Genomic DNA, 25,377 nt, shown 5'->3' on the forward strand with positions numbered 1-25,377 from the left:
AATAGCTTCAATTATTAATGAGAATCATTTGTTTTCATTCAATTCCCTCTTCATCTTCATAACAGTAATAATTGCCACCAAAGAAATTTTTTCTCACTTGCAACCATTCTCTTACCCTCATAAACTTCAATTGAGACACTGAGTTGGTCATCATAGCATGTTCGGTATACCTCTTTCTTTTTTACGGAAATGATCGAATTCTTAGGAATCTTTACACTCATGATATCTCCTTTACTGTCGTACCAAGAGACAATGAAGTAACATCCAGCACCAAATTAGGAACATTCTTAATACCTTCGCAAAGCAAAGAAGCCTGAACAGCTGCACCAGTATCATTTGTTTTTTTTGGAGAATTAAGGTACTTACAAAATTGGTTTTTCAAAACTACGTATAGACATTGCCCACACAACCTAATACTTGGGTTGTCCCTGAATAAAGGTTAGTCATACCAACTACTTCCTTTCACAATGCTTAATTTGTTTCGAAAACATGGTTTAAAAGGTAAAGAGAGTGCAAAACTGTTATGAACAAGGTCACTTGCAACAAAAAAGCAACAATGGTCCAGCACAAAATAATCATCATTAAAAATTGGAATGACTATGTTGCCTATATAAGATCTAGTACTTTATCTATTACAATCATCAACGAGATTAAGTCTATTCCCTCTTCTTAAATTCTTTCTTATGAGGTTTTCCTCTGGCGTTACAAATAAGAGTGAGTTTATCGTTATCAAGAACTTTCTAATTAGGATGTACCAGCTAACAGGTGATAACTGATAACAGTCATGCCTCTACAGGTTTGGACTTATGGTTAAGAGGTTCTTTAACTTGATCGATCATTCATTGACTAAATAAGAGCAGAGTGGAAGCAATCATTTTGAGACATTATAATGCAAACTGCAATTCGAAAAAACATGTTCTATATGTATGTAGTTTTGAAGCTAAAGTTTTGGAACCTAAATAAGCTATAAAGACAAATCAGACTTCCAACTACATTTAAAGCTAGATGGACAACCAAAAAATCTTGTTTAGTGATTTGAAATTTGCACGCTATGCAATCATGAAAATAGGTACGATAGAGAGGTCGAGGGGATTATTCGATGACATAAATTATCATCTGCCCTCTGTACTAACACATTTTGCCAATAATATGTATAAATTATCGAGTGGTACTAAAGGCGCTATATTTTGAATCTCAACCAGAATCTGAAGTTTTCGAAGGTGCAGAAATTTCTAAAGATTTCATAGAATAAGAGAGGAATAACACAGCTATTGTAAATTTTTAATTTGAAACCCTAGCTCAGATCAGTGTGTATGTTCCTTAACATATAATAAAATTTGTGTGTATGTCCCTTAACAAACATATCATTATTTCAAAGAATAAAAATAACCAAGGGACTAAATTGATCAAGATATAGATAAGTCGGAAACTATTCTAAAATGTTTACAAAGTAAGGGACTAAGTTGATACGAGTGTATGTCCCTTAGTAGCACTGCATCTTGCAACCAATCAATTTATAAGTATTATAAGTTCAATTCAGAAATTTAGATCAACTTTTACTAATGTATTTCTCCAATCAATTCATGAAACCAGAAGATAAATGTTTATGAAAAAGGATGATAGAATAAGAGGAGGCATTTCATAACTAATAATAATAAAAGAAACAACGTACTTATAAACTAACTGAAATGAAAAAATAAGCACCTAAGTGATGGTTCCAACGCAGCAATTTAAAAAACCAACTGTCAAAACTAAAAACTAGACATATCTGCCTATTATTTGATGGAATATACTCTCAAGTTCTTTCAGATGATTTTCCAGAACATCTATTTCACTTGGTTTGTCACTGTCAAGCAAATTTGTGGCCTTGGTAATTGCATGATCGATCTTGTCATGTTCCGTAGATGAGAGCTTTAATTTAACATCCTTCCTCTTTAGAGCATTCTTCAGCTTGTAAATGCAACGGTCTAATCCATTCATTACATTGGCCTTCCTTAGGAATTTCTCATCTTCAAGACGGTAGTTTTCAGCTTCTCTAGTCATTTCTTTAATTTGTTGAGATGACAATCTTTCTTTATCATTAGTTATTGGAATCTCAGTCGTACTACCAGTAGATTTTTCACTAGCAGAAACGACTAAGATGCCGTTTTCATTGATGTCAAAGCATACCTCTAGTGGAAGACCACGAGGAGCAGCTGGGAGCCAAAGATTAAAAGAACCAAGCAGATTGTTGTCACTTGCTCTTGCTCTCTCACCCTCATAAACAATAATAACAGCAGAATCTTGGTTATCTTCCGTTGTCTGATATGTCTTTGTTTTCTTGACAGGAATGGACGTGTTCTTAGGAATCACAATAGTCATGAGATCTCCTTTTATTGCCATTCCTAGAGACAATGGGGTGACATCTTGAAACACCAAGTTTGGAGCATTCTTAAAGCCATCACATAATAAAGCAGCCTGAACAGCTGCACCATAAGCAACGGCCTCATCAGGGTTGATACTCTCGCATAATTCCTTCTCATTGAAAAACTCCTTCAGCAGCTGTTGTACTTTTGGAATTCTAGAGGAGCCACCGACAAGAACAACATCATGGATAGAACTCTTGTCCATCTTGGCATCAATAAGACAATTCTCAACAGTTTCCAAACATTCGTTGAAAAGATCCATATTGATTGCGTCAAATTTGGCACGAGTGATTGATGAAATAAAGTCAATGCCATTAAATAAAGAATCTACCTCAATGGTGGTGCAAGAAGCAAAAGATAGTGTCCTTTTTGCTCTCTCGCATGCCGTTCTCAACCTCCTTAAGGCTCTTGAGTTTCCAGTAATGTCCACCTTGTTCTTCTTCTTAAATTCTTGTACAAAGTGGTCCACCATTCTACTATCAAAGTCCTCTCCTCCGAGGTGAGTGTTTCCAGCGGTGGCTTTAACATGGAAGACCTTATCCTTAATTGTAAGGAGAGACACATCAAAAGTTCCACCACCAAGGTCGAAGATGAATATATTTCGTTCTCCGACGCAATTTGTTCTCTTGTCAAGGCCATATGCGAGAGCAGCAGCTGTTGGTTCGTTGATTATCCGGATGATATTAAGGCCAGCAATGGTCCCGGCATCTATAGTGGCTTTTCGCTGATAATCATTGAAGTAAGCAGGCACAGTAACAACTGCATTCTTTACGGGGGACATTAAATATTTCTCTGCAACCTCTCGCATCTTTGTGAGGATCATAGATGATATTTCCTCAGCACAATAACGCTTCTCTTCACCCTTGTATTTAACAATAATCATGGGTTTGTCATTCACCCCAATGACCTTGAATGGCCACAACTTCTTATCATTCTGAACAACAGAATCAAAAAACTTCCTACCGATTAACCTCTTAGCATCTGGAAAAAAGAATTATTAAGTATTAATAAATTAACAATCATATAATAACCAGGGTCTTAAATATAGGTTGTGATTACGATTTGGACCTAGACAACGACATCATACTTTTGATGCCGTTTTAATCACAACATACACAAACTTGATACTACAAAAACATCCAATATAAAAATTTGCGGCATAACTGCAACCGCTTTTAAAACTATGATAATAACATTAATTAACTAAAGTATATACAAAAGAATAGAAATTTACCAAAGACAGTGTTGGTAGGGTTAGAAGAAGCCTGATTTTTAGCGGCTTCACCAATCAACCTTTGATCATCGTTGAAAGCAACAAAAGAAGGCGTAGTTCGGTTTCCTTGATCATTGTGAATAATCTCAACTCTATTCTGTTCATCAAGCCACACAGCAACACACGAATACGTTGTGCCAAGGTCTATTCCCACTGCAAGTCCTTCGTGTTTTATTGCCATGATCTTTCAAGTAAACTAAAAAACTCAACAAAAAAAAGAAGCTAAAGTATGAACCCTAACGAGTAACGAGTACCGTGTTATAGGATTTATTCACCAGAAAGCTCACAGAAACGCTAACTTATAAGATGTCTTCAAAACCAGAAAACTCCTTTTATTTTGGAAACAATATTCCGTCCATCGCCTATTTAGGTTCGTTTGTTATATCCCTCAAAAAAAAAAAAAAAAGGTTTGTTATATATTCGAAAAACAAAACAAAAAAATAAAAATTAATTCTTTGATACCTAAAGTTTTTTTTTTGATTAGTCAAAACTAATTTAAAATAGATTTAATTAATTGGTAGATCTTGAAACTTGAGAATTTTTAAATACGTCTCTACTCTAAAAATATTATAATAATTTTTTAAAATTATTTTATATTTTTCAATAAGGCCATTTTGTTAAAACACTTTTAGGCGATGATTAGTTAACACCGACCTAAATGATTACATGTCAACAAATTTTACACATTATCCATCTAATATATGTATACTATTACTATTACTATAAGAAAATTGTACTTTAGAAAAATTTTATAACCATCTTTGGTTAAACTCATAATCTTATAAATTTTATGGGTCAACACATCTTGTCTTTACCGACCATGATCCATCCAGAGTACCAACATATGACCATGATCCATCCAGAGTACCAACATATGTCTCGAAAAGGCGCAGGTCTCGCCGAGACTCATACTGCCTCCAGATGACATTAGGATGCTCCATCAAATCAATTGCGCTTCTGTAGTGCCCAGGATTAGAAAAGTCGCTGGGAGGTTTCCATCTACCCACAAGCGGGTCAGCACGCTGGTAATCTAACTCAAGCTTCCTCGGAACGAGCTGCTTGAAGTGCGTCAATACCCATCCATGCAAACACAAAGAGACAAATTTATATCAGCATAAGTATCATACAAACAACTATACATTTATGATGCAGTAAAAAAATAAGAAAAAAAAATATTACCACAACCACAAGCAAGGTCATGTAACCACCAACGTCTTTAACAACTGAGTCAGCGGTAAGAGAAAAGTTCTCATACAATAAAACAAGTGCCATCCCGCCACATGACTAGTCGCCTAACTTGTCGAAATCCTGAAACGGAAGAAACCATAGTTGATTAACGCTTCTGCTGTTCTTTCCGGCAAAAATGGTGTAGCCAAGCAAGAGCAACAAAAACACCTTAATGCAGGTGGTCATAACAACACTTTGCTCCACCTCCTCATCCTCTGATGCAGGCACCAACAACTGATTACACCTATTCAACAGTGATTCGTAACGCCTATTCAGTTTAGTGTAACTGACATGAGGACCACTCTTTTTTTCACCGCAGCCCTCGCCTCCGCCTCTGTAAAACATAGCTTTTCCTGCAGCAGCTCTACGCCTTGGTCATGATCTAACTCCTCCTCCTCAATGAGCCTCCCAGTGATGGGGATGCTAGAAAACACGCTAAATCATCTAATGTGACGGTCATCTCCCCACAGGCAGATGGAAGCCGCTGGTGTCCTCATGCCATCTCTCTGTCAAGGCACAAATGAGTTCATGACTGATGTTGTCGTACCTAGTCTTAAGGAGGGGGGCAAAGACCAGAATCATTCTCAGGCCCCCAGAACCAGTCATTTCCTTCTCCCGACAACGACACTGTCAAGTGACTAAGCCTAAGCTTCTTCCCGTGCGAGACACCGGTCACTGTATGCGACAATTGAAATTGAAATAAAAAAAAATAAAAACAAACAACAAAATAATAAGTAAAATAAACATGAAATATTCTAACATAAATTTTAATTCTTAAGTAAAATATTAAAGCAATAATATAATCATTAAAATAAGTAAATTTTAATACTCTAACATAAACATGAAATAAGTAAAATAATCATTAAATTAAGTAAATTTTAATATTCTAACAAAAACATGAAATAAATAAAATAAGTAAAAGAATCATTAAAATAAGTAAATTTTAATATTCTAACATAAAAATGAAATAAGTAAAATAATAAGTAACATATCATTAAAATAAAATAAAACAATTATACTTACTTCGGGATCGACTCATAGCTTGCATGCCACGTGTTTATGCTGATCGGGTTCACTATCTGGGATGCACCTTCCGACTGGCTGATACACCTCATGCTGATGTTGATGCTGATCGGGTTCACTATCTGGGATGCACCCGCCTGTGACGATGATCCCTCCGCATCATCAGCCCTACCAAACCTCGTGCCCCCACCTCTCCTTTGACCAGCCTGATGAGAGCGTTGTGCTTCCTTTTCTCTCCGTGCACTACTTGTAGCGGACTTCCTCCCCCTAACTCTGTCAGGCCTCTGAGACATATCTGCACAACATTTCAAAAAGAAAAAAAAATAATGATTTATTTCATATGGACATTGTGTCATTTCTAACAATTTAACAACAACACTTAAATTTTGGCAGTGTTATTTCAGTCCGTAAACTACCACATTGCAGTCAAACTAACTATAATCAACAATAACAAACCAATAATCTAACTAATTTCATCATTAACAATAAAAAATCAAACAAAATTTCATCGAGACATTTTATCAAATTACACCTAGAGTTCAACAAAATTTCTAACAATTCCTAAACTCTAACCTAACTCTAACCTACCACATTTCAATCAAACTTACTCTAATCAACTTCTAAACTACAATTTATAACTTAATGCATCAAAAAAACAAACATGCAAACCAAATTTATATAAACCTAAAATTGAAAATTTCTCCAAAAATACGAAAATTTAAACCAAAAAAAGGCAATGCAAATACTTACTTGATTTTGTGGGTGAAATTGAGTTTAAATGACTTAAGAATGATGAAAAACGCACTTGAAGGTGAAAAAATCGAAATTGGAGATGTTTTTGAAATGTTTTGCAAACGACTGTTATGTTTCTCACTTGCTATGTTATAATAGCACGCAGCGTAACTTAAGTCACGCTGGATTTATAACTTGCGTCACGTGGAAAGTACGGTGTGACTTAAGTCACGCAGGGTACTTTTGTCCATTCAGTTGGGAGGGAGTGTTTTTTTTTATGGGAGAAGAGCAATTTTCTAATCCTCGTCCAAATAAAAGAGGTCATCGGTTATTCATTCATTCATTTCGACAACAAAAAATAGGGTTTGCGATCTGGAATTGGAAGAGATTGCGGCAAAGAACAAAAAACAAAAACGAGGGTTGGGAGAGATGGCGGCTCAGGGTTGCGATCTGGAATTGGAAGAGATGGCGGCTCAGGGTTGCGATCTGTTGGAAGAGATGGAGAGAGAAACAGCATACGTTATGGCAGAATTGGCAACTAGAAAGAGCGAAATACGGCCCACGAAAAACTTATCAAACCTTGATCTGGATTGGAAGAAGATCAGGGAAAAACAGCTTTGCGCTTTGAAAAAGCTCAATCCTGGTATCTCTCTCTCTCTCTCTCTCTCTGGTTTTGTTTATGCTTTTCTATTATCTCCAATATCAAATTATTATTCCTTTTTTTTTTGTAGCGATTTTACCTTTCACTTGAATTAAATTTGCAAACCCTAACAATAACAATATCCTTTATTATTATCTACAGAAATCTTCGAAGATGTTGATGATCTTGCTGATTATTATCGTAGTTCCATTTTCCTTGGGACTTCGAAGTTTATTGTACCTCCATACCTGAAATCTCGTGTGATGGATATGATTAATAGTGCCTCCAAAGGGAAGAATATTCTCATGGTATCCCAACTCCGGCAGCCCGAACTAACGGACCTGACTGACCTTTTCAGTACTTATGGTAAAGTCACTTATTCTGAGGTTATTTATGATCCAAAGAAAAAACAATTTCTGGACTATGGCTTTGTTGAATTTCTCAACAAGGAAGATGCTTCAAATGCTATTAACAATCTCAATAAGTATGGCACCACCAAATGGTATGAATATGATCCCAATGCCATTCAAGTTGAATGGCTCTCAGAAGTTCCTGTACGTTATTGGCCCCCCCCTGAAGATTATAAGTAAGGTCTTTTAATATTTGTAATCCTGGACCAGCTGCTATTTCTTTTTCTTCAAAATATACATTTTCTCCTACTGGTATTTCAGTTAAACGACCGTTGTTGTTGATTGTTGTGTAGTTAATTACTTTTCATTTTTAGTTCATAATGATGGGATGATGTGCTTTTTTTCTTTTCTTTCTTTTTTTCTATTTGATTCTGCGTGTGTAGAATTGATTGATTCTTGACATATTAAGGCTGCGTTTGTTTTGGATTTTTTCATTTTGAAGTGTTTGTTTATGATTTTTAGAAAAAAAAAATAAAATTATTTTGACCCTAAAATGAAAAGCTATTAGTATTAGCTTTTCTTAAAATCTTTTTTTTCTTTTCAACAACAAATTTTATGGGTAGTAGACAAACAAACAAAAACTTCAGATTTTTTTTTTAAAATCTCTAAAATTTAATTCCTAGATTCCTTTAACACAAAATCTATTTTTTTAAAGCTAAAACAAAAGCACCCTCTCTGCTTTTGAGTAGAATTGATTCTAGTTTTTGATTTTAGAATTGATTTGAAACGATGGAATGTCTTCTTGCACTTTATAGCTCATTCAATTCAATAAATATAACACTGACTTACATAATATGAGTGATATGATAAATGTGCTAAGTTGGTGACAGAGAGATAGAGAGAAAATGAGTTGTTGAATGAATGTTTTGAAATGACTTCACTGTTGATTTTCTTTTCTATGACTTGCTGCTTTTAAGTGCACGACTATTCAATTTTCTCCATTTAACTAGGCAAGGGATCATGGGATTTATAGATCACGAGAGCTTTTGAAATTCTTGTTTAACTACTTCCTCTGTCCCAAATTAACTGAGCCGTTTTCTCATATCACACATATTAAGAAAAATGTATAAATGATTGAGAGAGAAAAATGGTTTTAAGTGCTTTTGTTAAGTATTGGTGGATTCTTCACTACATAAATGCAAAGTGGAATATATTGAATTGGGAGTGATGAAAGTAGTATTAATTAGAATTATATTTGTAAAAAATTAATGTTATATTGAAAAGTGAAATTGATCAATTTTTTTCGGACAATATTTTTTTTCAAATGGTTCAGTTATTATGGAACGGAGGAAGTACTGTTTTATTTGATGATTTTCTGCATATAACAATAATTGGCTAGTAGAACCTTTATTCATGAAACTCTGTTAACAATATTATGGGGAGCCTCAACAAAAATCTAATTATTTTATTGGATGCTTTTGAGTTTTCTTTTTGAAGGTTATTCATTATATTTTTAATTTCTAATAATATAATAGTAGTTATTTACATTTTGTTGATTATTATAAAATCTAACCATCTGTCTCCTTTTTTGTTGATTTCTTCTTCAAAAGTGTATATACATAGCGGTTATATATGCGTTTCATTTAAATGACAGTCGTTTGTTTTTTTTTTTTTTTTGGTTACAAAAAGTTTAGGCAGGTTCGGCTCCGGTCACCACCAGGGTCAGGGCACGCCTCCGGCCCAAAGGGCACTTATAGAGGTACTTACAGATCACCCACCAACACTGCCCTCACATCGGCAGAGGGAATCGAACACACAACCTTCTGCAAGGAAGTGGCCCGTTCCTTGCCAACTGAGCCAACGTGTGTTGGTACAGTCGTTCGTTCCTTTTGCTTCCATAGTTATTTACTTGCAATATTTATTTTAGTTAACAATGAAATGGTGTGTTGTGTGTTTCTTTGTCCTTGAGATGTTGTGAAATGTGGGACCATCATTTGGGATTGGCTAAAGTGTACTTTTGGCCCCCTAACTTTTAAAAGCTTGCGATTTTGGCCCCCCAAGAAAAAAAATATCAATTTTGGCCATCTATGTTTTCCCCCTTTTGCACTATTCGTCCAAATGGCCAATTTTGACCGGTCAACGCCTGCGTGGCATGCCACGCGTGTAATTACTTAATTAAAAATAAATAAAAAATCCAGATAATCATCTTCTAAATTAAAAATAAAAATAAAAAACAGAAAATTAATTTTCAAAAATTTAAAAATTTTAAAAAATAAAAATTATTTTTCAAAATTTTAAAAAAAAATCAGAAAAACAGAATTTTTTTTTAAAATTAAAAAAATCAGAGAAAACAATTTAAAATAGAAAAAAAATCTGATTGTTTTCAAAATTAAGAAGATATTTAAAAATCTAGAAAATAATTTTCAAAATAAAATAAATTTCAGATTTTTTATGATCATTTAGAAAATTTAAAATTCAGAAAAGCTCAAATATAATTTTTTTTAAAATTTTTAAATTTAGAAAAAATTCAGATTTTTTTTTTGTGAAAATTTTTTCTTGAATTTTTATAAAATCTGGAATTATTAGTCCAGAATTCAGATTTTACGTAATTATGAAGATATTTTAATTTTTTGAAGGAAGATATTTTAATTTTTTAAAATTTGAATATAATTTTTTTTAATTCAAATCAAAATCTAAATTTCAGTTTTTTAAAAAAATTAATTAATTTAGAAAAGAATTCAGATTTTTTTTTCAAAAATTTTAAAAAAAAGTTATATCCAGATTTTTAAAAGTTAAAATATTTTCCAGAATTTTTATTTTTTGTAGAAAAAATCTGATATTTTTTTTATTTTGAAAATTTGACACCATAATTTAAAATATATTCTTAATTTGGAAAAAATAATCAGAACTTTTTTCTATTTTTAAAATTTCGAAAAAAAACTAATTGTTTTTTCTGATTTTTTTTACCTTTTTAAAAAATCTAATTTTTTTTTACTTTTTAAATTTTAATTTTTTTCTGATTTTTTGGATTTTTTTAATTTTTGAAAATTAATTTTCTGATTTTTAATTTAAAAGATGATTATCTGGCTTTTTTTATTTATTTTTAATTAAGTAATTACACGCGTGGCATGCCACGCAGGCGTTGACCGGTCAAAATTGGCCATTTGGACGAATAGTGCAAAAGGGGGAAAACATAGATGGCCAAAATTGATATTTTTTTTCTTGGGGGGCCAAAATCGCAAGCTTTTAAAAGTTAGGGGGCCAAAAGTACACTTTAGCCTTTGGGATTTGGATCCTCTCATTCTCTCCTTCTCCCTCCTTCTCATAGTTTTAAAACTCGGCTTGGACCGGCCAGTGCGACCGGTTCACTATGGAACCAGACCCCTCATCAGTTCGATCATATTTTTCGATCGATTATGTATTTTCACCAACATGATGTCATCAACTAGACAATAAACTGGTGAAAACCGTTTGACTTGGATGAACCGGGGAATGTAATTTCAATATTATTGATTATTATTTAATGCGGATTCAATTCATATGAAGGAGGCACGTTGCTAGCCGCAGCTGTCACGTTTAAAAGTTTGAAAAATATTGAATTTCGAAAAAAATAAGATAAAAGGGAATCTGGGACTTTTGTTGTGTTTAATCACGTATAATTGGATTTGCTATGACACAACCATTAGTTTTTTTGTGAGAGTGCTTTTAGCAAATTAATTATAACTAAAAATTAGATGATAAATACACCTTCTAAAAAATAAGTTGGTGTATGTTAACAAGTCCTAAGGTGTAACTTGCTAAAACCTTTCAACATTAGTTGGTATATCTATTTTCTCAAAAGGAAAATGTTAATCAATGTCCCAGACACCATTAATTAAAGAAACTAATATACTCCCTCCGGTCCTTAATATACTACTCCCTCCCAATCACAATATATGTCTTTATTATTTTTATTTGTCTCGTTTACAATATTGATCAATACAACATTTTTTTTTCATCCACATACTATTACTTATTGTATTTCAATCATGTAGCTATTCCATTAACTATAATTAACAAGAGTGTTTTAGTAAATTAGACATATACCATTAAAATCAACAAAGTCAATCAGTTGTCGGGTCACACGTATCTCGAATTTGCACCTGTCGATGCCCACTGTTTGCCGTTTCTGTTGTTGCAGAAACATATGTTTCTCAAGGCTAGAGAAGAAAGGCTATATCTGTTGTTTTTTTTTGTCAAGTAGCCTAATGGCTAGAGCTCACACAATTTAATTGTGGAGAAGTGGAGTGTCCGGGGTTCGAACCTCAACCCCTGCATATAAAATGTAATATCCCTACAGACTGAGCTAAGCTCATGGGGATATATCTGTTTCTAATGCCCACCCATTATTTTTTAATGTTTTTTTTTCGTAAAATGAAAATTAAAAATAACGTGTTTTATTTGACAAAATTTGGGTTAAACTCTCGTACCCAAAAATGAGGAAGAAAATTAAGCGTTTATACCTTTCAAATAAAAAATTTGAATTTATTTGACACAATTTCAATTGATAATGAAACTCATACTTTTTTTTTTATTTTTTTATTTTATTTTTATAAACTCAGACTTGCATATCTTTTGTTTTATACGAAATACTTATATAATTTAATAATACATCGTTAAAATTTCCAAAAAAAAAAATACATCATTAAAAAATGATTATATAAAATGTAAATGAAAGAAAATTGAATAAAAATAGCGGTAAAATTTGGGTTGTATTTGTATGTAGTATTATTTTTTCAAGAGAATAAAATTATTTAAACAATTATATTTTATTACCTTTTTTTTAATAAATTGTATTTTATTACTTAAACTTAAATACTTATCTAAAATTGAATAAAAAACGATTCAGAAATATATACACATACAAATACACATGTTAAAACTTATTTCGGTCATTTACACATCAAAAAAAAATTTGACACAAGATTTCAAAGAATATTTTTCATAAAAATTATTTCTTTTATGAAAGTATCCAAATATAAACAATTTTACATTAAATTCACTTTTAACTAAAATACATTCTATCTAAATCAGTTGTCCCCACATGGCCAAACACATTCTAAGTCTATAAAACTGTAATATCCCGCTTATTAGGAATTGACGTAATATCTGAAAACGATAAAATGCACGCGTTTAAGACAAAGGGAATTTGTGGTATTTCGCATGGAGAGGATATTTAAGTGGTTTAGAACCAAAATTCATCACAATTCTTATGTCTTTCTCTCACTAGGTTTTCTTGCAAAGACATATGCTCTCCCTTCTCTCTAGAAACTTTGCTTTCTCTACTCATCTCTACCCAAACTCTTCACTCAAACTTCTCTTAATCCTCCAACAAGTTAAGAACTAAGCAAGAATAGAGTTTTGCTAAGGGTGTTGGTAAGGAAGCTAGAAGCAAACTTCTCAAAACATTTTCTTTCCATCTAGGGTTTTGTTCTTAGGGTTTGTCTTCAAGGACTTGAAGTTGTGAGCCATGTTCAGATTATTTTTTTTAAGGTGAGTTCTTAGTTAGATTCCACCTTTGGGTTTGTGTGATCATGCTTGCAAGAAAATATATTTTTCTAGGGTTTATACATAGTGTAATTGTACCCCTTTTCATGCCATGCTTACTTAACTTGTTAATACTTGCTAGATGAAGGTTTTACAGGTATTTTATGGTCCTTACAGACATGATACACTTTGGGATACTTGGATTTAAGGTTTTTCGGTCAAAAATACCAATTTTGAGGGTGCTGGACTGTCATAACTCGCCACGGCGAGTAACTACTCGCCACAGCGAGCTAGACCTCCAGAACAGGGGGTTTACTTGCCCCCAACTAGCCACAGCGAGCAACTGCTTGCCTCCCTAGCAATTCACTCGCCATGGCGATTCGCGATGCGGTTTTCTCCGTTGTGTCTTTTTACAAAAGTGAACCCCTCAATCCAAGGTTCCATTGAACATATTTTGAAAAGATTTTCTTGATTGTGAAACAAGTATTTAACTAATCAAGTAATGCATGGTATGCGAGAGAAGTTATAGGTGTAGAATCGGGTATTGAACTATATATTAAGTATGGGAATGAACGTAGAGCCTCGACATAGCTTGTCGAGAAATAGATAGTTAGGCATGAATTTTATGTATGCTAAGACATGAACGATTATCATCTTTTTGCACGTAAGATAAGCAAGTAAGTAAGACAAGAATCTTTTTTTATATGGTCAAGACCATTAAGTAAGAGTAGGTGTCGTCTCTTTTGTATTCCTTCCATGGGTGGATACAAGAGGATCTCCAAGGGGGGCGTTATAAGCCGTAAGGGACCCGCACGCCACTGAGGGAGTCCAGTGTGCCTTAGCTAGGTAATTTTTCACCGGTAGTAAGGGATTAACTTTCGGGATTACTCCACCCGGAATTAATCCTTAAAATGAACTCAAATTTATTATTTGTTTGTTCGACGCTAACTTCTAATTTAATCATGTTTTTGGTTATAATTGTTGTTAGAGATGTTCAAGATTAAGAAGTGAAGCAAGTAAAGAAAGTTATGATAATGACGAGTTAGGTTTAACCTAATCGTTGACTTAGGGTCGTGTCTTGAAATATAGATCTTGATACATAGAGTGTATCTTGATATAGCGGTCTTAGATTTTCCCCTTGACCGCCATGACACGTATAGTGAAGCAAGACCTTAAGTAAGTTAAGAAAAACCTATAACGGATCTAGTAAGCACTACCATCTAGAAGAGCAAACCACCCACGTATAGTCAACCGGCAGGTTGTATCTTAGACATGTGATAACCGTAGGTTTTTCCCCAAGGGTTATCACTAGCATAGGGTTAGAAGAACTCACTGAGGCATTATGTCTCATCCCCCTCATTATTTGTTCAGGTTCACAGGTTACTCAAGGAAAAGGTAACGAAAAAGTCTTGGATTGATCTTGCTGTCATGGAGCCAGCCTGATGTGGATTAGAGATGCATATGTTATATTATGAGATGTGTTATATGATGACACTCTGTCATCCTAGTTTTTCTTAGGCATGTTTATGTCATTTTGGGTCATATTCATTGCAATGCATGGAGTTACAAGCTACAAAAGGAAAGAAATTGAAGATTTTGAAAACTGGAAATCGGCCACCGATTTGTAAAATCGGCCACCGATTTGTAAAATCGGCCACCGATTTTTGCTGCAGTTTTAGGCCATCAGCTACGGAAAAAATCGGCCACCGATGGGGTAAAATCGGCCACCGATTTTAGCACTTCTGGCATGCGTTTTGGAAAATCGGCCACCGATTTCTGGAGCACGGTGGCCGATTTTAGCTCCTTATAAATATAAAAGAGGTGTTGTAACATCCCAGACTGCTTACAGGACTGCCGACTAACCCCACAAACCAACACGAGTCTTTTCAGCATGCTTTGTCCTCACTCACATGCTTACCGGGAAACTTCCCGGTAGGTCACCCATCCTAGTACTACTCCAAGCCAAGCACGCTTAACTGTGGAGTTCCTATGGATTGAGCTCCTGAAAAGAAGATGCATCTTGTTGATATGGGTAGTACCTAACAATTCTTATAAGCCTTCCTTCAACCATGTAGTCCCATACCTACACGGCCTCCGGATCCCTCTCATTCCGATGTGTTTCGGTTCCTACTATTGTCGTGGGGGTCCCTTGCGGCTTAAACCGTTCCCCTTAGGTCGGGAACCTTTCGTATCCACCTAGCGGGATATCGAAAGCCACGACGTGGGTGTTACATGCCCACCAGCTTCCGCCTGGTTCGTCCCCGAACCACACCGTACTGGGAGAGGCCTGCTCTGATACCAAGTGTAACATCCCAGACTGCTTACAGGACTGCCGACTAACCCCACAAACCAACACGAGTCTTTTCAGCATGCTTTGTCCTCACTCACATGCTTACCGGGAAACTTCCCGGTAGGTCACCCATCCTAGTACTACTCCAAGCCAAGCACGCTTAACTGTGGAGTTCCTATGGATTGAGCTCCCGAAAAGAAGATGCATCTTGTTGATATGGGTAGTACCTAACAATTCTTATAAGCCTTCCTTCAACCATGTAGTCCCATACCTACACGGCCTCCGGATCCCTCTCATTCCGATGTGTTTCGGTTCCTACTATTGTCGTGGGGGTCCCTTGCGGCTTAAACCGTTCCCCTTAGGTCGGGAACCTTTCGTATCCACCTAGCGGGATATCGAAAGCCACGACGTGGGTGTTACAGGTGTTTCTGAAAACAATCACGATTTTTGGAGATCAAAAGGCCTAGAAACACATAGGAGAGCGATTTGGAGCAACTTGGAACATCATTGAAGGAGTTTTAACAAGGTTTATTCATGAATTCATCTTGTAATTCTTCTTTTATTGTTTATTGCTCAATTATGTGTAACTAAACCCTCTTTTGTTGGGGATGAATAGACCTAGATGAACATGTTTGTTATAACCTAGTTTATATTATTGATTGAAGTTCATATGATTGTTTCTCTTATTTCCGTTCTTAATGCTTTTTATTGTGTCGGCCGCCTTTAAATTGATTTACGGTTTATTTTGTGATACGGAAGTGGAATTGATAAACGCTTTGAAATAAGAGATCCTTGCCTTTGTAATCTAGGAATAGATACAAACCCTTGGAATCATTAAGAGAATTCTTGTTCGTTAATGCTTAACCCTAATCTTCAAATTCACTAAGGAATTAGGTCTTTAGTTTAGGTTTAAAGTTTTTGTCACTAAGGAATTAGGGCAAGAATAAATTAGATAATTCGGTAATAATCATATGAGTCGATTCAATGGTTGAGACTAAGTTATTAGCTTTTCAGGGTCATCTAGTGAAATTCATCCCTAGCATCTTTCTCCAATTAATCTTAATCACTTTACTTTCTCGTACCTTTTTGTTCAATTAAGTCTTAAATACAATTCGATAGTATAACGCGATCCTCGAGTTCGACACTCGGTCTTACCGTTTTAACTTTACTACTTGAACGGTTTCGTACACTTGCGAAATACGCCATCAAGTTTTTGGCGCCGTTGCCGGGGATTGCTAAATCACTGTTGAATTTTATTTTTGCTTAATTGAAATTTTTTGCGCTGCAATAAAAAAAATTTATTTTATTTTTATTTGTTAAGTTTTCTAATGTCGAGTTCTAGTGATTTTTTTTGTTCTCCGTTGAGATAACTAACCACCGCATAGTATGGAAGAATTTGATGATTATCTTCTTCTACAACTTTCGGAAGAAACTGAGACTTGTCTTCTAACTGCACAATGTCGTATATTAGAGGGGCAAATCATGAGAGATACATTTGAAAGGGACCTCCTTCGGTTTTTACCTCATAGATTTGATTTTTGTATAGAAGGGCATAAGAGTGACACTTTTGATTGTTATGTCCCACCACCAGAAGGTGAAGATCTATTGGTTTTGGAAGCACAAGATGAGTTTCTCAATGAAAAAATTAATTGGGAGCAAATGCTACCTATTCAAATTCTTCCCAACGAATCATATGACAGGAAATTTCACATCAAGAATATTTTGATTGAATTCATGAATAATAATCGTGGTTCAATTGAAAGATTTGAGAGTCAATGTGAAAGGTTATTTGAGCAAGTGGTTGAGTTTGAGAAGCTGAAGATTGAAGATAAATTCAGTGTTGTGGAAAAGAAAGAAGATGAGGGGGAATCGGTAAACATTAAGGATGGTCTTGTTGGTAAGGAAACTTAAAAGTCCCAACTTTGGAGAGATTTAGGTGTCCAACCAAAAATTCCTCAACAAAACATTTCTCCAAATTTTTTTAGCAACAAGGCAGGGAAAAAGGAAGAGATTGATGAAGTCCTAGATGCCATTTATGCCTTGTTCATTGTTGTCCACTTGAAAAGGATATGGAAGCAACATCATCTATTTTTCAAGTTCATGGAGTTCTTACCCAACAAAAGGAAGAAGAAGGATGATGTGTTCTTTGTATCATATATGCCACCTTAACAGTGGTTGATGCGTCAAGCTAATGACATTAAAAAAGCGCTTTGTGGGAGGCAACCCACGTCAGTAAGCAATTTTCTAGTATTTTTTTTGTTATGTCAGTTATTTGCTTCTGTACTTTGCTTCAGTTGTATTTGAGTCAAACTTGAGTAGTGTCTTGGTGCTTATGTATTTGTTCCCCTATTTTGTAATGCATCTGCGTTTGTTTATTATTAATGAATTCACTTTTCTTGAAATATACCAGTTTAGTAACAAAGATTCCGCCAAATGGTTTGTCAAAAGTTCAAAGGAGGTGGTTGCTTGATTGGATCTTTCAATGGGAAGTGTACGGCCGGACGGAATGCTTAAGTAGACACAACTTCCAGAAACCTCATCTTGTAAGGTCATAGCCAAATTTTATTTTTCAATTTTTACAAATATGAGTGTTTCCATGTGAATGCTATTTCTAGGGCTTGCGATTTTTCTCTGCTATTGATTGGTTATATTGTGTGCACACTAAGGCAAATTGCTTGTACCTTGAGCCTTTGAAGCCAACCTGAGTTTATATTGAATTATTCTTTTGTTTAAGCCAAGTTGAGCCATTAGGATTAGACCCCTTGTTTCGGTGACGAACCACATTACAAGCCTAGAGACCATAGGATTATCCCAATAATTTTGTTGGAGTTAGGCATAGTTTGTGTTTCAATGTTATAAAAAATTCAAGTTTGGGGTTGCTCATGGAACTAGCAACACTCTAAGTTTGGGGTAGGGGTACTAGAGAATTGAAGATCATCTTGTGTTGTCTTATAAAAAAAAAAGAGAAGAAAAGCATGTTAAAAATAAGCTGGAACGTCAAAAATTCAGCTCAAAAAAAAAATATGAATGAATGCATAATGACAACAAGTGATCAACTATTTTTAATGAATGTTGATGATCTCTAGTCCCTGAATTTTGTTGTGGAATGAACTTTATTTTCAATTTTTAGAACCGTAGGATGATGCTTAACTCCAAGTCATTTTTCTTAAGCCTACTTTCCAAATTATCCCACCTCGAACCTAAGCCCCGTTATAACCGAAAAAGTCCTTACAAGTGTGTGCATGATGTTGACTTTGATTGATGCTTAGAAACTTTTCAAGTCTTGGTAATATAGTAGTTTGCATGTCGACTGTGTGAACCTTCTTTCAATATTGTTGCGAGAAGTTGTGGATTGGATGTGTTGCCAAGCAAGTTAGCTCATCAATTGCTAACAAAGGAGTGAACTTTTGACATGACCCTTGGTGGAGTAAGTGTTATTTTACTGTTATTTTTCATTTTTAGTGTGTTCCTTGAGGACAAGCAACAATGCAAGTTTGGGGTTGTGATGACACTCTGTCATCCTAGTTTTTCGTAGGAATTTTTATGTCATTATGGGTCATATTCATTGCAATGCATGGAGTTACAAGCTACAAAAGGAAAGAAATTGAAGATTTTGAAAACTGGAAATCGGCCACCGATTTGTAAAATCGGCCACCGATTTTTGCTGCAGTTTTAGGCCATCAGCTACGGAAAAAATCGGCCACCGATGGGGTAAAATCGGCCACCGATTTTAGCACTTCTGGCACGCGTTTTGGAAAATCGGCCACCGATTTCTGGAGCACGGTGGCCGATTTTAGATCCTTATAAATATAAAAGAGGTGTTTCTGAAAACAATCACGATTTTTGGAGATCAAAAGGCCTAGAAACACATAGGAGAGCGATTTGGAGCAACTTGGAACATCATTGAAGGAGTTTTAACAAGGTTTATTCATGAATTCATCTTGTAATTCTTCTTTTATTGTTTATTGCTCAATTATGTGTAACTAAACCCTCTTTTGTTGGGGATGAATAGACCTAGATGAACATGTTTGTTATAACCTAGTTTATATTATTGATTGAAGTTCATATGATTGTTTCTCTTATTTCCGTTCTTAATGCTTTTTATTGTGTCGGCCGCCTTTAAATTGATTTACGGTTTATTTTGTGACACGGAAGTGGAATTGATAAACGCTTTGAAATAAGAGATCCTTGCCTTTGTAATCTAGGAATAGATACAAACCCTTGGATTCATTAAGAGAATTCTTCTTCGTTAATGCTTAACCCTAATCTTCAAATTCACTAAGGAATTAGGTCTTTAGTTTAGGTTTAAAGTTTTTGTCACTAAGGAATTAGGGCAAGAATAAATTAGATAATTCGGTAATAATCATATGAGTCGATTCAATGGTTGAGACTAAGTTATTAGCTTTTCTGGGTCATCTAGTGAAATTCATCCCTAGCATCTTTCTCCAATTAATCTTAATCACTTTACTTTCCGTCATTTTCATTATTGCACTAAAAACAAATCTCGTACCTTTTTGTTCAATTAAGTCTTAAATACAATTCGATAGTATAACGCGATCCTCGAGTTCGACACTCGGTCTTACCGTTTTAACTTTACTACTTGAACGGTTTCGTACACTTGCGAAATACGCCATCATTATACACACTTTGTATTTGTACTACGTTTAGCAAACTTTGGTGTAATAATGTAACATAACAACTTTGGGATGTGAATGTATCTAAACACGCGGCTTGATGTTGTACTTCTTATTGTATTATTAATGTATCCAATATCAGTTTTAGCGCACATTTGAATATTCTAGACACTTTCAAAATGGGCGTTATAATTTGGGAGCAGGTCGATTCAGATTGTGCCTTGGGTCATTAGTATCACAATCCAAGTAGTTGTTCCTTTTGAGTTTAGGATAATTGTCCTCATTGTTATATTTGGTTGAAATTGATCACTTTGACTTAAATATGACAGTTTGAGCGATAATGTCTGGAGCACAAAGAGGACGAGGCCGGCCAACAGTTAATCAGAATGTGGAGGAGAATGTGAATCCTGACGCTCAGATGTGGGCACAGATGATGCAACAGAACCAACAGATGATGCAATTGATGCAACAACAGATTCAGCAGAGTGCACAGTCCCAGCAACAGTGGGCTGCGGCTATGCAACAAGGCACTGGAGTGCATCAGCAGCCTCCACCACCTTCGGTTGTAGGAAATCTAGCTTTCCGAGAGTACAATCAGAATCATCCTCCGGAATTTGATGGTCGTGGTGAATCACATGATGCAAGGAGATGGATTAAGCATATGGAAAAGATCTTCCATATGGCTGATTGTTCTGAACAAGATAAAGTGATTTTTGCGACTACTCAATTCCATGGTCCAGCGGAATATTGGTGGGAGACTGCTCGACGCCGCATGGTAACTAGTGGCATAGAGATAAATTGGGACAACTTCAAACAAGTGATGTTAGAGAAGTATCCCTCAGTGACATACAAAGTCCGTAAGGAGCAGGAATTTCTTCATTTAAAGCAAGGGAGTATGTCAGTGACGAATTTCACCAAAAAGTTTGAAGATTTATCTCATTACTGTACTCACAATGAGTACGCAGGTAATGAGATGTGGAAGATGAACCAGTATAAGCATGCCTTGAGGGGTGAACTTTATGCCGAGGTTAGTCAGCAAAGGTTGAAAGAGGGTTTGGCAAAGCTGTTAAGGAGGGTACCACGTCTTTTGATGGAAGAAGGGGAAATTTTGTTGACAGGCATCATGATAAGTTAAAGCCAAAGGGGTCCCCTCAGAAAGGGAAGCAGACGAGTTCACCCAGATCTTTTGTAGTTTTCAAGAAGTGTGGAAGGACTCATCCTGGGGAATGCAGATCTGGAGACAATTCATGTTATGCTTATGGCCAAAAAGGAAACTTTATGGCAGATTGTCCAACTAGAGCGAACAAGGGTAAGGGTGTAAGTACTACGATGAGAAAAGGAAGGGTGTACTCATTGGACGGTAAGAAGGCACAAGCTAATGAAGACTTGATTGGTGGTACATGTTTTCTTGGCCAGAATCCTATTAATGTTTTATTTGATTGTGGTGCATCATGTTCTTTCATTTCCTTTCAATGTGTCGAAGCTCTTCAGTTATCTGTTTCGTTATTAAAACCCCCAATGATGGTAACTACGGCCACTGATGGAGGAATAGTAGCAAATTATGTATGTGAGAACTGTCCAATCACCGTATCTAGCAAGACATACTATATAGATTTAGTATGTCTTCCGATGAAGCAACTTGATGTAATATTGGGCATGGATTGGTTATCCACAAATCATGTATATATAGGGTGTGCAGAGAAAAGTATTTATATGCCAACTAGTAATACGGTGGAAGGAGTGGCCTTGTCAAAATTACTTAAGCACACATACCAGATGGTTCAATTTATTTGGGCTCAAGATAAGGGTTTTCATGTTATGCTCATTGTGACTTCAGAGTCAGATTTAAGTCCCAGCGACATTTCAATTGTCAGTGAGTACCTGGATGTTTTCCCGGCATACATTACAAATTTACCACCAGAAAGGGAAATCGAGTTTTCAATTGATCTAATTCCAGGAGCGGAACCAGTGTCAGTAGCGCCTTATAGAATGTCTCCTTTGGAACTCAAGGAATTGAAATCTCAACTGGAAGAGCTTATTCAGAAACATTTCATCTGGCCCAGTGTGTCGCCTTGGGGTGTACCAGTTTTGCTAGTTAAGAAGAAAGATGGCAGCATGAGACTGTGTATTGATTATCGTCAGCTGAATAAGGTGACCATCAAAAACAAGTATGCTTTGCCAAGGATTGATGATCTACTTGATCAGCTTAAGGGAGCGTCTATGTTTTCGAAAATTGACGTTAGATCGGGTTATCATCAAATTCGTATCAAATCTTCAGATGTGTCCGAAACGGCTTTCAGAACGCGTTACGGGCACTATGAATTTTTGGTCATGCCTTTTGGTGTATCCAATGCTCCAGCAGTTTTTATGGATTACATGAATCGGATTTTTCAGCCCTATCTAGATCAATTTGTCATTATCTTCATTGATGACATATTGGTTTATTCTAAGAATCCACAGGAGCATGCCCAACATTTGAGGGTAGAGCTGGACATTCTTCGGGAAAAGCAGTTATATGAAAAGTTTAGCAAGTGTGAGTTTTGGTTGTCAGAAGTCAAGTTTCTGGAGCATGTAATCTCTCAAGGAGGTGTGGTGGTTGATCAGTCAAAAGTAGAAGCTGTTCAAAATTGGACTAGACCGAAGAATGTTGCAGAAGTTCGAAGCTTTTTGGGATTAGCTGGTTATTATCGGCGATTCATCATGAAGTTTTCCCAATTCGCTTTGCCTTTAACCCGACTCACAAGAAAAGATGTGCCTTTTGTGTGGGATGAAGAATGTGAGAAGAGTTTTAGAACTCTGAACAAGAAATTAACTCAGGCACCAGTTTTAACTATTCTAGACCTGGAGAAGAGGTATGTTGTGTTTTGTGATGCATCGTCTAAGGGACTCGGAGGAGTACTTATGCAAGAAAACAATGTAATAGCTTATGCATCTAGACAGCTTAAGACGCATGGAGGAAACTATCCCACTCAAGATTTAGAGTTGGCGGCCATAGTATTTGTATTAAAGATATGGAGACATCACTTGTATGGGGCTCAATTTGAACTGTTCAGTGATCATAAAAGTTTGAAGTATTTAGTTGATCAAAGGGATTTGAATATGAGACAAAGACGCTGGTTGCAGTATTTAAAGGACTTCGACTTTGATTTGAAGTACCACGCAGGAAAGGCCAATGTTGTAGCGGATGCTTTGAGTCGCAAGGCCATAGCTCAAGCTGAGGTTATGATGCACGTTTTTAAAGTGTATGAGAAGGTTAGAGACCTTAACCTTGAAGCCACAGAGGATGATGATGGTATATGGTTGCACCAATTGGAAGTTTCATGCGATTTACGGTCAAGAATCGTACAGGCACAAGGTGTTGATTTAGAACTTCAGAAAAGAAGTGGTTACCTAGAATTTTCTAGGGATTCTGATGGAGCAATTTTGTTCGAAGGAAGAATATGTATCCCAAGTGATTAAGAGCTTAGAAGATTGATCTTGGAAGAAGCTCACAAGAGTAGTTTCTCAATTCATCCTGGTGCTACCAAGATGTGCCAATATCTGAAAAGGGAATACTGGTGGCCTGGCATGAAAACGGACATTTCTGAATTTGTAGCAAGATGCATTGTGTGTTAACAAGTCAAAATTGAACATCAGAGACCAGCGGGTTTACTTCAACCGTTTTAGATTCCTCAGTGGAAATGGGAACACATTACTATGGACTTTGTAGGAGGTTTACCCCGTACTCAGAAGGGTCATGATTCGATTTGGGTAATTGTGGATAGATTAACAAAATCAGCTCATTTTTTACCGGATAAGTCTACCTACAGGACACCGCAGTATGCAGAGTTATTCATCTCAGAGATAGTTAAGTTGCACGGCGTACCAGTGAGTATCGTGTCAGATAGGGATCCCATTTTCACTTCACACTTTTGGAAAGCTTTTCAGAGAGCTTTAAGGACTCGTTTGAAACTAAGCACCTCTCACCATTCGCAAACTGATGGTCAATCCGAGAGAACTATTCAGACCTTGGAGGACATGTTACGTGCATGTATTCTAGAAGATGGTGGAAGTTGGAATTATCACCTACCTTTGATAGAACTTTCCTACAACAACAACTATCACTCTAGTATTAGAATGGCACCTTATGAGGGGTTGTATGGTAGGAAGTGCAGAACTCCTTTGTGTTTGGCTGAAGTGGGTGATAAAAGTATTATTGGACCAGAAATCATTCAAGAGACAACTCTAAAAATTAAGTGAATCCAGGAAAAGATGAGAACAGCTCAGAGTTGTCTGAAAAGTTACGCGGATAAGAGACGAAGACCTTTAGAGTTTAATGAAGGTGATCATGTATTCCTAAAGGTTACTCCTAAATTGGGTTTAAGAGGTATTTTCAGAACTAAGAAGTTGTGTCCAAGGTTTGTGGGACCGTTTTTGATACTCAAGCGTATCGGACCAGTGGCTTACCAGTTAGCTTTACCTCCAGCTATGTCGGGATCACATGATGTGTTTCATGTATCTCAACTGAAAAAGTACATTCCGGATCCTTTCCAACCAGTTGAGTTAGATTCCATAGAATTGGGATCAGATTTGACATTCCAACCGGAACCAGAAAGGATTGAAGATCGTGACGTCAAATCCCTTAGGAACAAAGAGATTCCTATAGTGAAAGTAATATGGAAGGGTTCGCCAGATGGTGAAGCTACATGGGAACTTGAATCAGAAATGCTAAATCAGTATCCGCATTTGTTTTCAGGTATGTTCTAAACTTCGAGGACGAAATTTTTTAAAGGGGGTAGGATGTAATATCCTGCTTATTAGGAATTGACGTAATATCTGAAAACGATAAAATGCACGCGTTTAAGACAAAGGGCATTTGTGGTATTTCGCATGGAGAGGATATTTAAGTGGTTTAGAACCAAAATTCATCACAATTCTTATGTCTTTCTCTCACTATGTTTTCTGCAAAGACATATGCTCTCCCTTCTCTCTAGAAACTTTGCTTTCTCTACTCATCTCTACCCAAACTCTTCACTCAAACTTCTCTTAATCCTCCAACAAGTTAAGAACTAAGCAAGAATAGAGTTTTGCTAAGGGTGTTCGTAAGGAAGCTAGAAGCAAACTTCTGCAAACATTTTCTTTCCATCTAGGGTTTTGTTCTTAGGGTTTGTCTTCAAGGACTTGAAGTTGTGAGCCATCTTCAGATTATTTTTTTTAAGGTGAGTTCTTAGTTAGATTCCACCTTTGGGTTTGTGTGATCATGCTTGCAAGAAGATATATTTTCTAGGGTTTATACAT

The 25,377-nt window shown here is 35.9% G+C and overlaps 4 protein-coding genes and 1 pseudogene across 4 annotated transcripts; 4 read left to right on the forward strand and 1 right to left on the reverse strand.

Annotated features, from left to right (window-relative positions):
- Window positions 1-1,620: 1,620 nt before the first annotated feature.
- On the reverse strand, window positions 1,621-3,863 carry LOC146905191 (heat shock 70 kDa protein 4-like). Its single transcript, XM_085725822.1, has 2 exons — window positions 3,640-3,863; window positions 1,621-3,386 (listed from the first exon to the last, which is right to left on the reverse strand). Exons 1-2 carry the CDS (start codon window positions 3,857-3,859, stop codon window positions 1,759-1,761), a joined length of 1,848 nt encoding a protein of 615 aa, XP_085581948.1. The 5' UTR covers window positions 3,860-3,863; the 3' UTR covers window positions 1,621-1,758.
- Window positions 3,864-6,989: 3,126 nt separating this feature from the next.
- LOC146905192 (uncharacterized) lies at window positions 6,990-7,976 on the forward strand. The gene is made up of 2 exons (XM_085727855.1): window positions 6,990-7,303; window positions 7,463-7,976. Exons 1-2 carry the CDS (start codon window positions 7,090-7,092, stop codon window positions 7,888-7,890), a joined length of 642 nt encoding a protein of 213 aa, XP_085583981.1. The 5' UTR covers window positions 6,990-7,089; the 3' UTR covers window positions 7,891-7,976.
- Window positions 7,977-16,852: 8,876 nt separating this feature from the next.
- Window positions 16,853-17,668, forward strand: LOC146905193 (uncharacterized; annotated as a pseudogene).
- A 2,772-nt stretch (window positions 17,669-20,440) lies between these two features.
- Window positions 20,441-23,559, forward strand: LOC146905194 (uncharacterized). Its single transcript, XM_085728479.1, has 2 exons — window positions 20,441-21,065; window positions 21,137-23,559. The coding sequence occupies exons 1-2, from the start codon at window positions 20,441-20,443 to the stop codon at window positions 23,557-23,559; spliced, it is 3,048 nt and encodes a 1,015-aa protein (XP_085584605.1).
- Window positions 23,560-24,351: 792 nt separating this feature from the next.
- On the forward strand, window positions 24,352-24,986 carry LOC146905195 (uncharacterized). Its single transcript, XM_085728480.1, has 2 exons — window positions 24,352-24,835; window positions 24,901-24,986. Exons 1-2 carry the CDS (start codon window positions 24,352-24,354, stop codon window positions 24,984-24,986), a joined length of 570 nt encoding a protein of 189 aa, XP_085584606.1.
- The last annotated feature ends 391 nt before the right edge of the window (window positions 24,987-25,377 follow it).

Source organism: Medicago sativa, chromosome 7 (assembly GCF_051527215.1).
Source record: "Medicago sativa cultivar Bolivia chromosome 7, Bolivia_mono, whole genome shotgun sequence".
Lineage (NCBI taxonomy): Eukaryota > Viridiplantae > Streptophyta > Magnoliopsida > Fabales > Fabaceae > Medicago > Medicago sativa.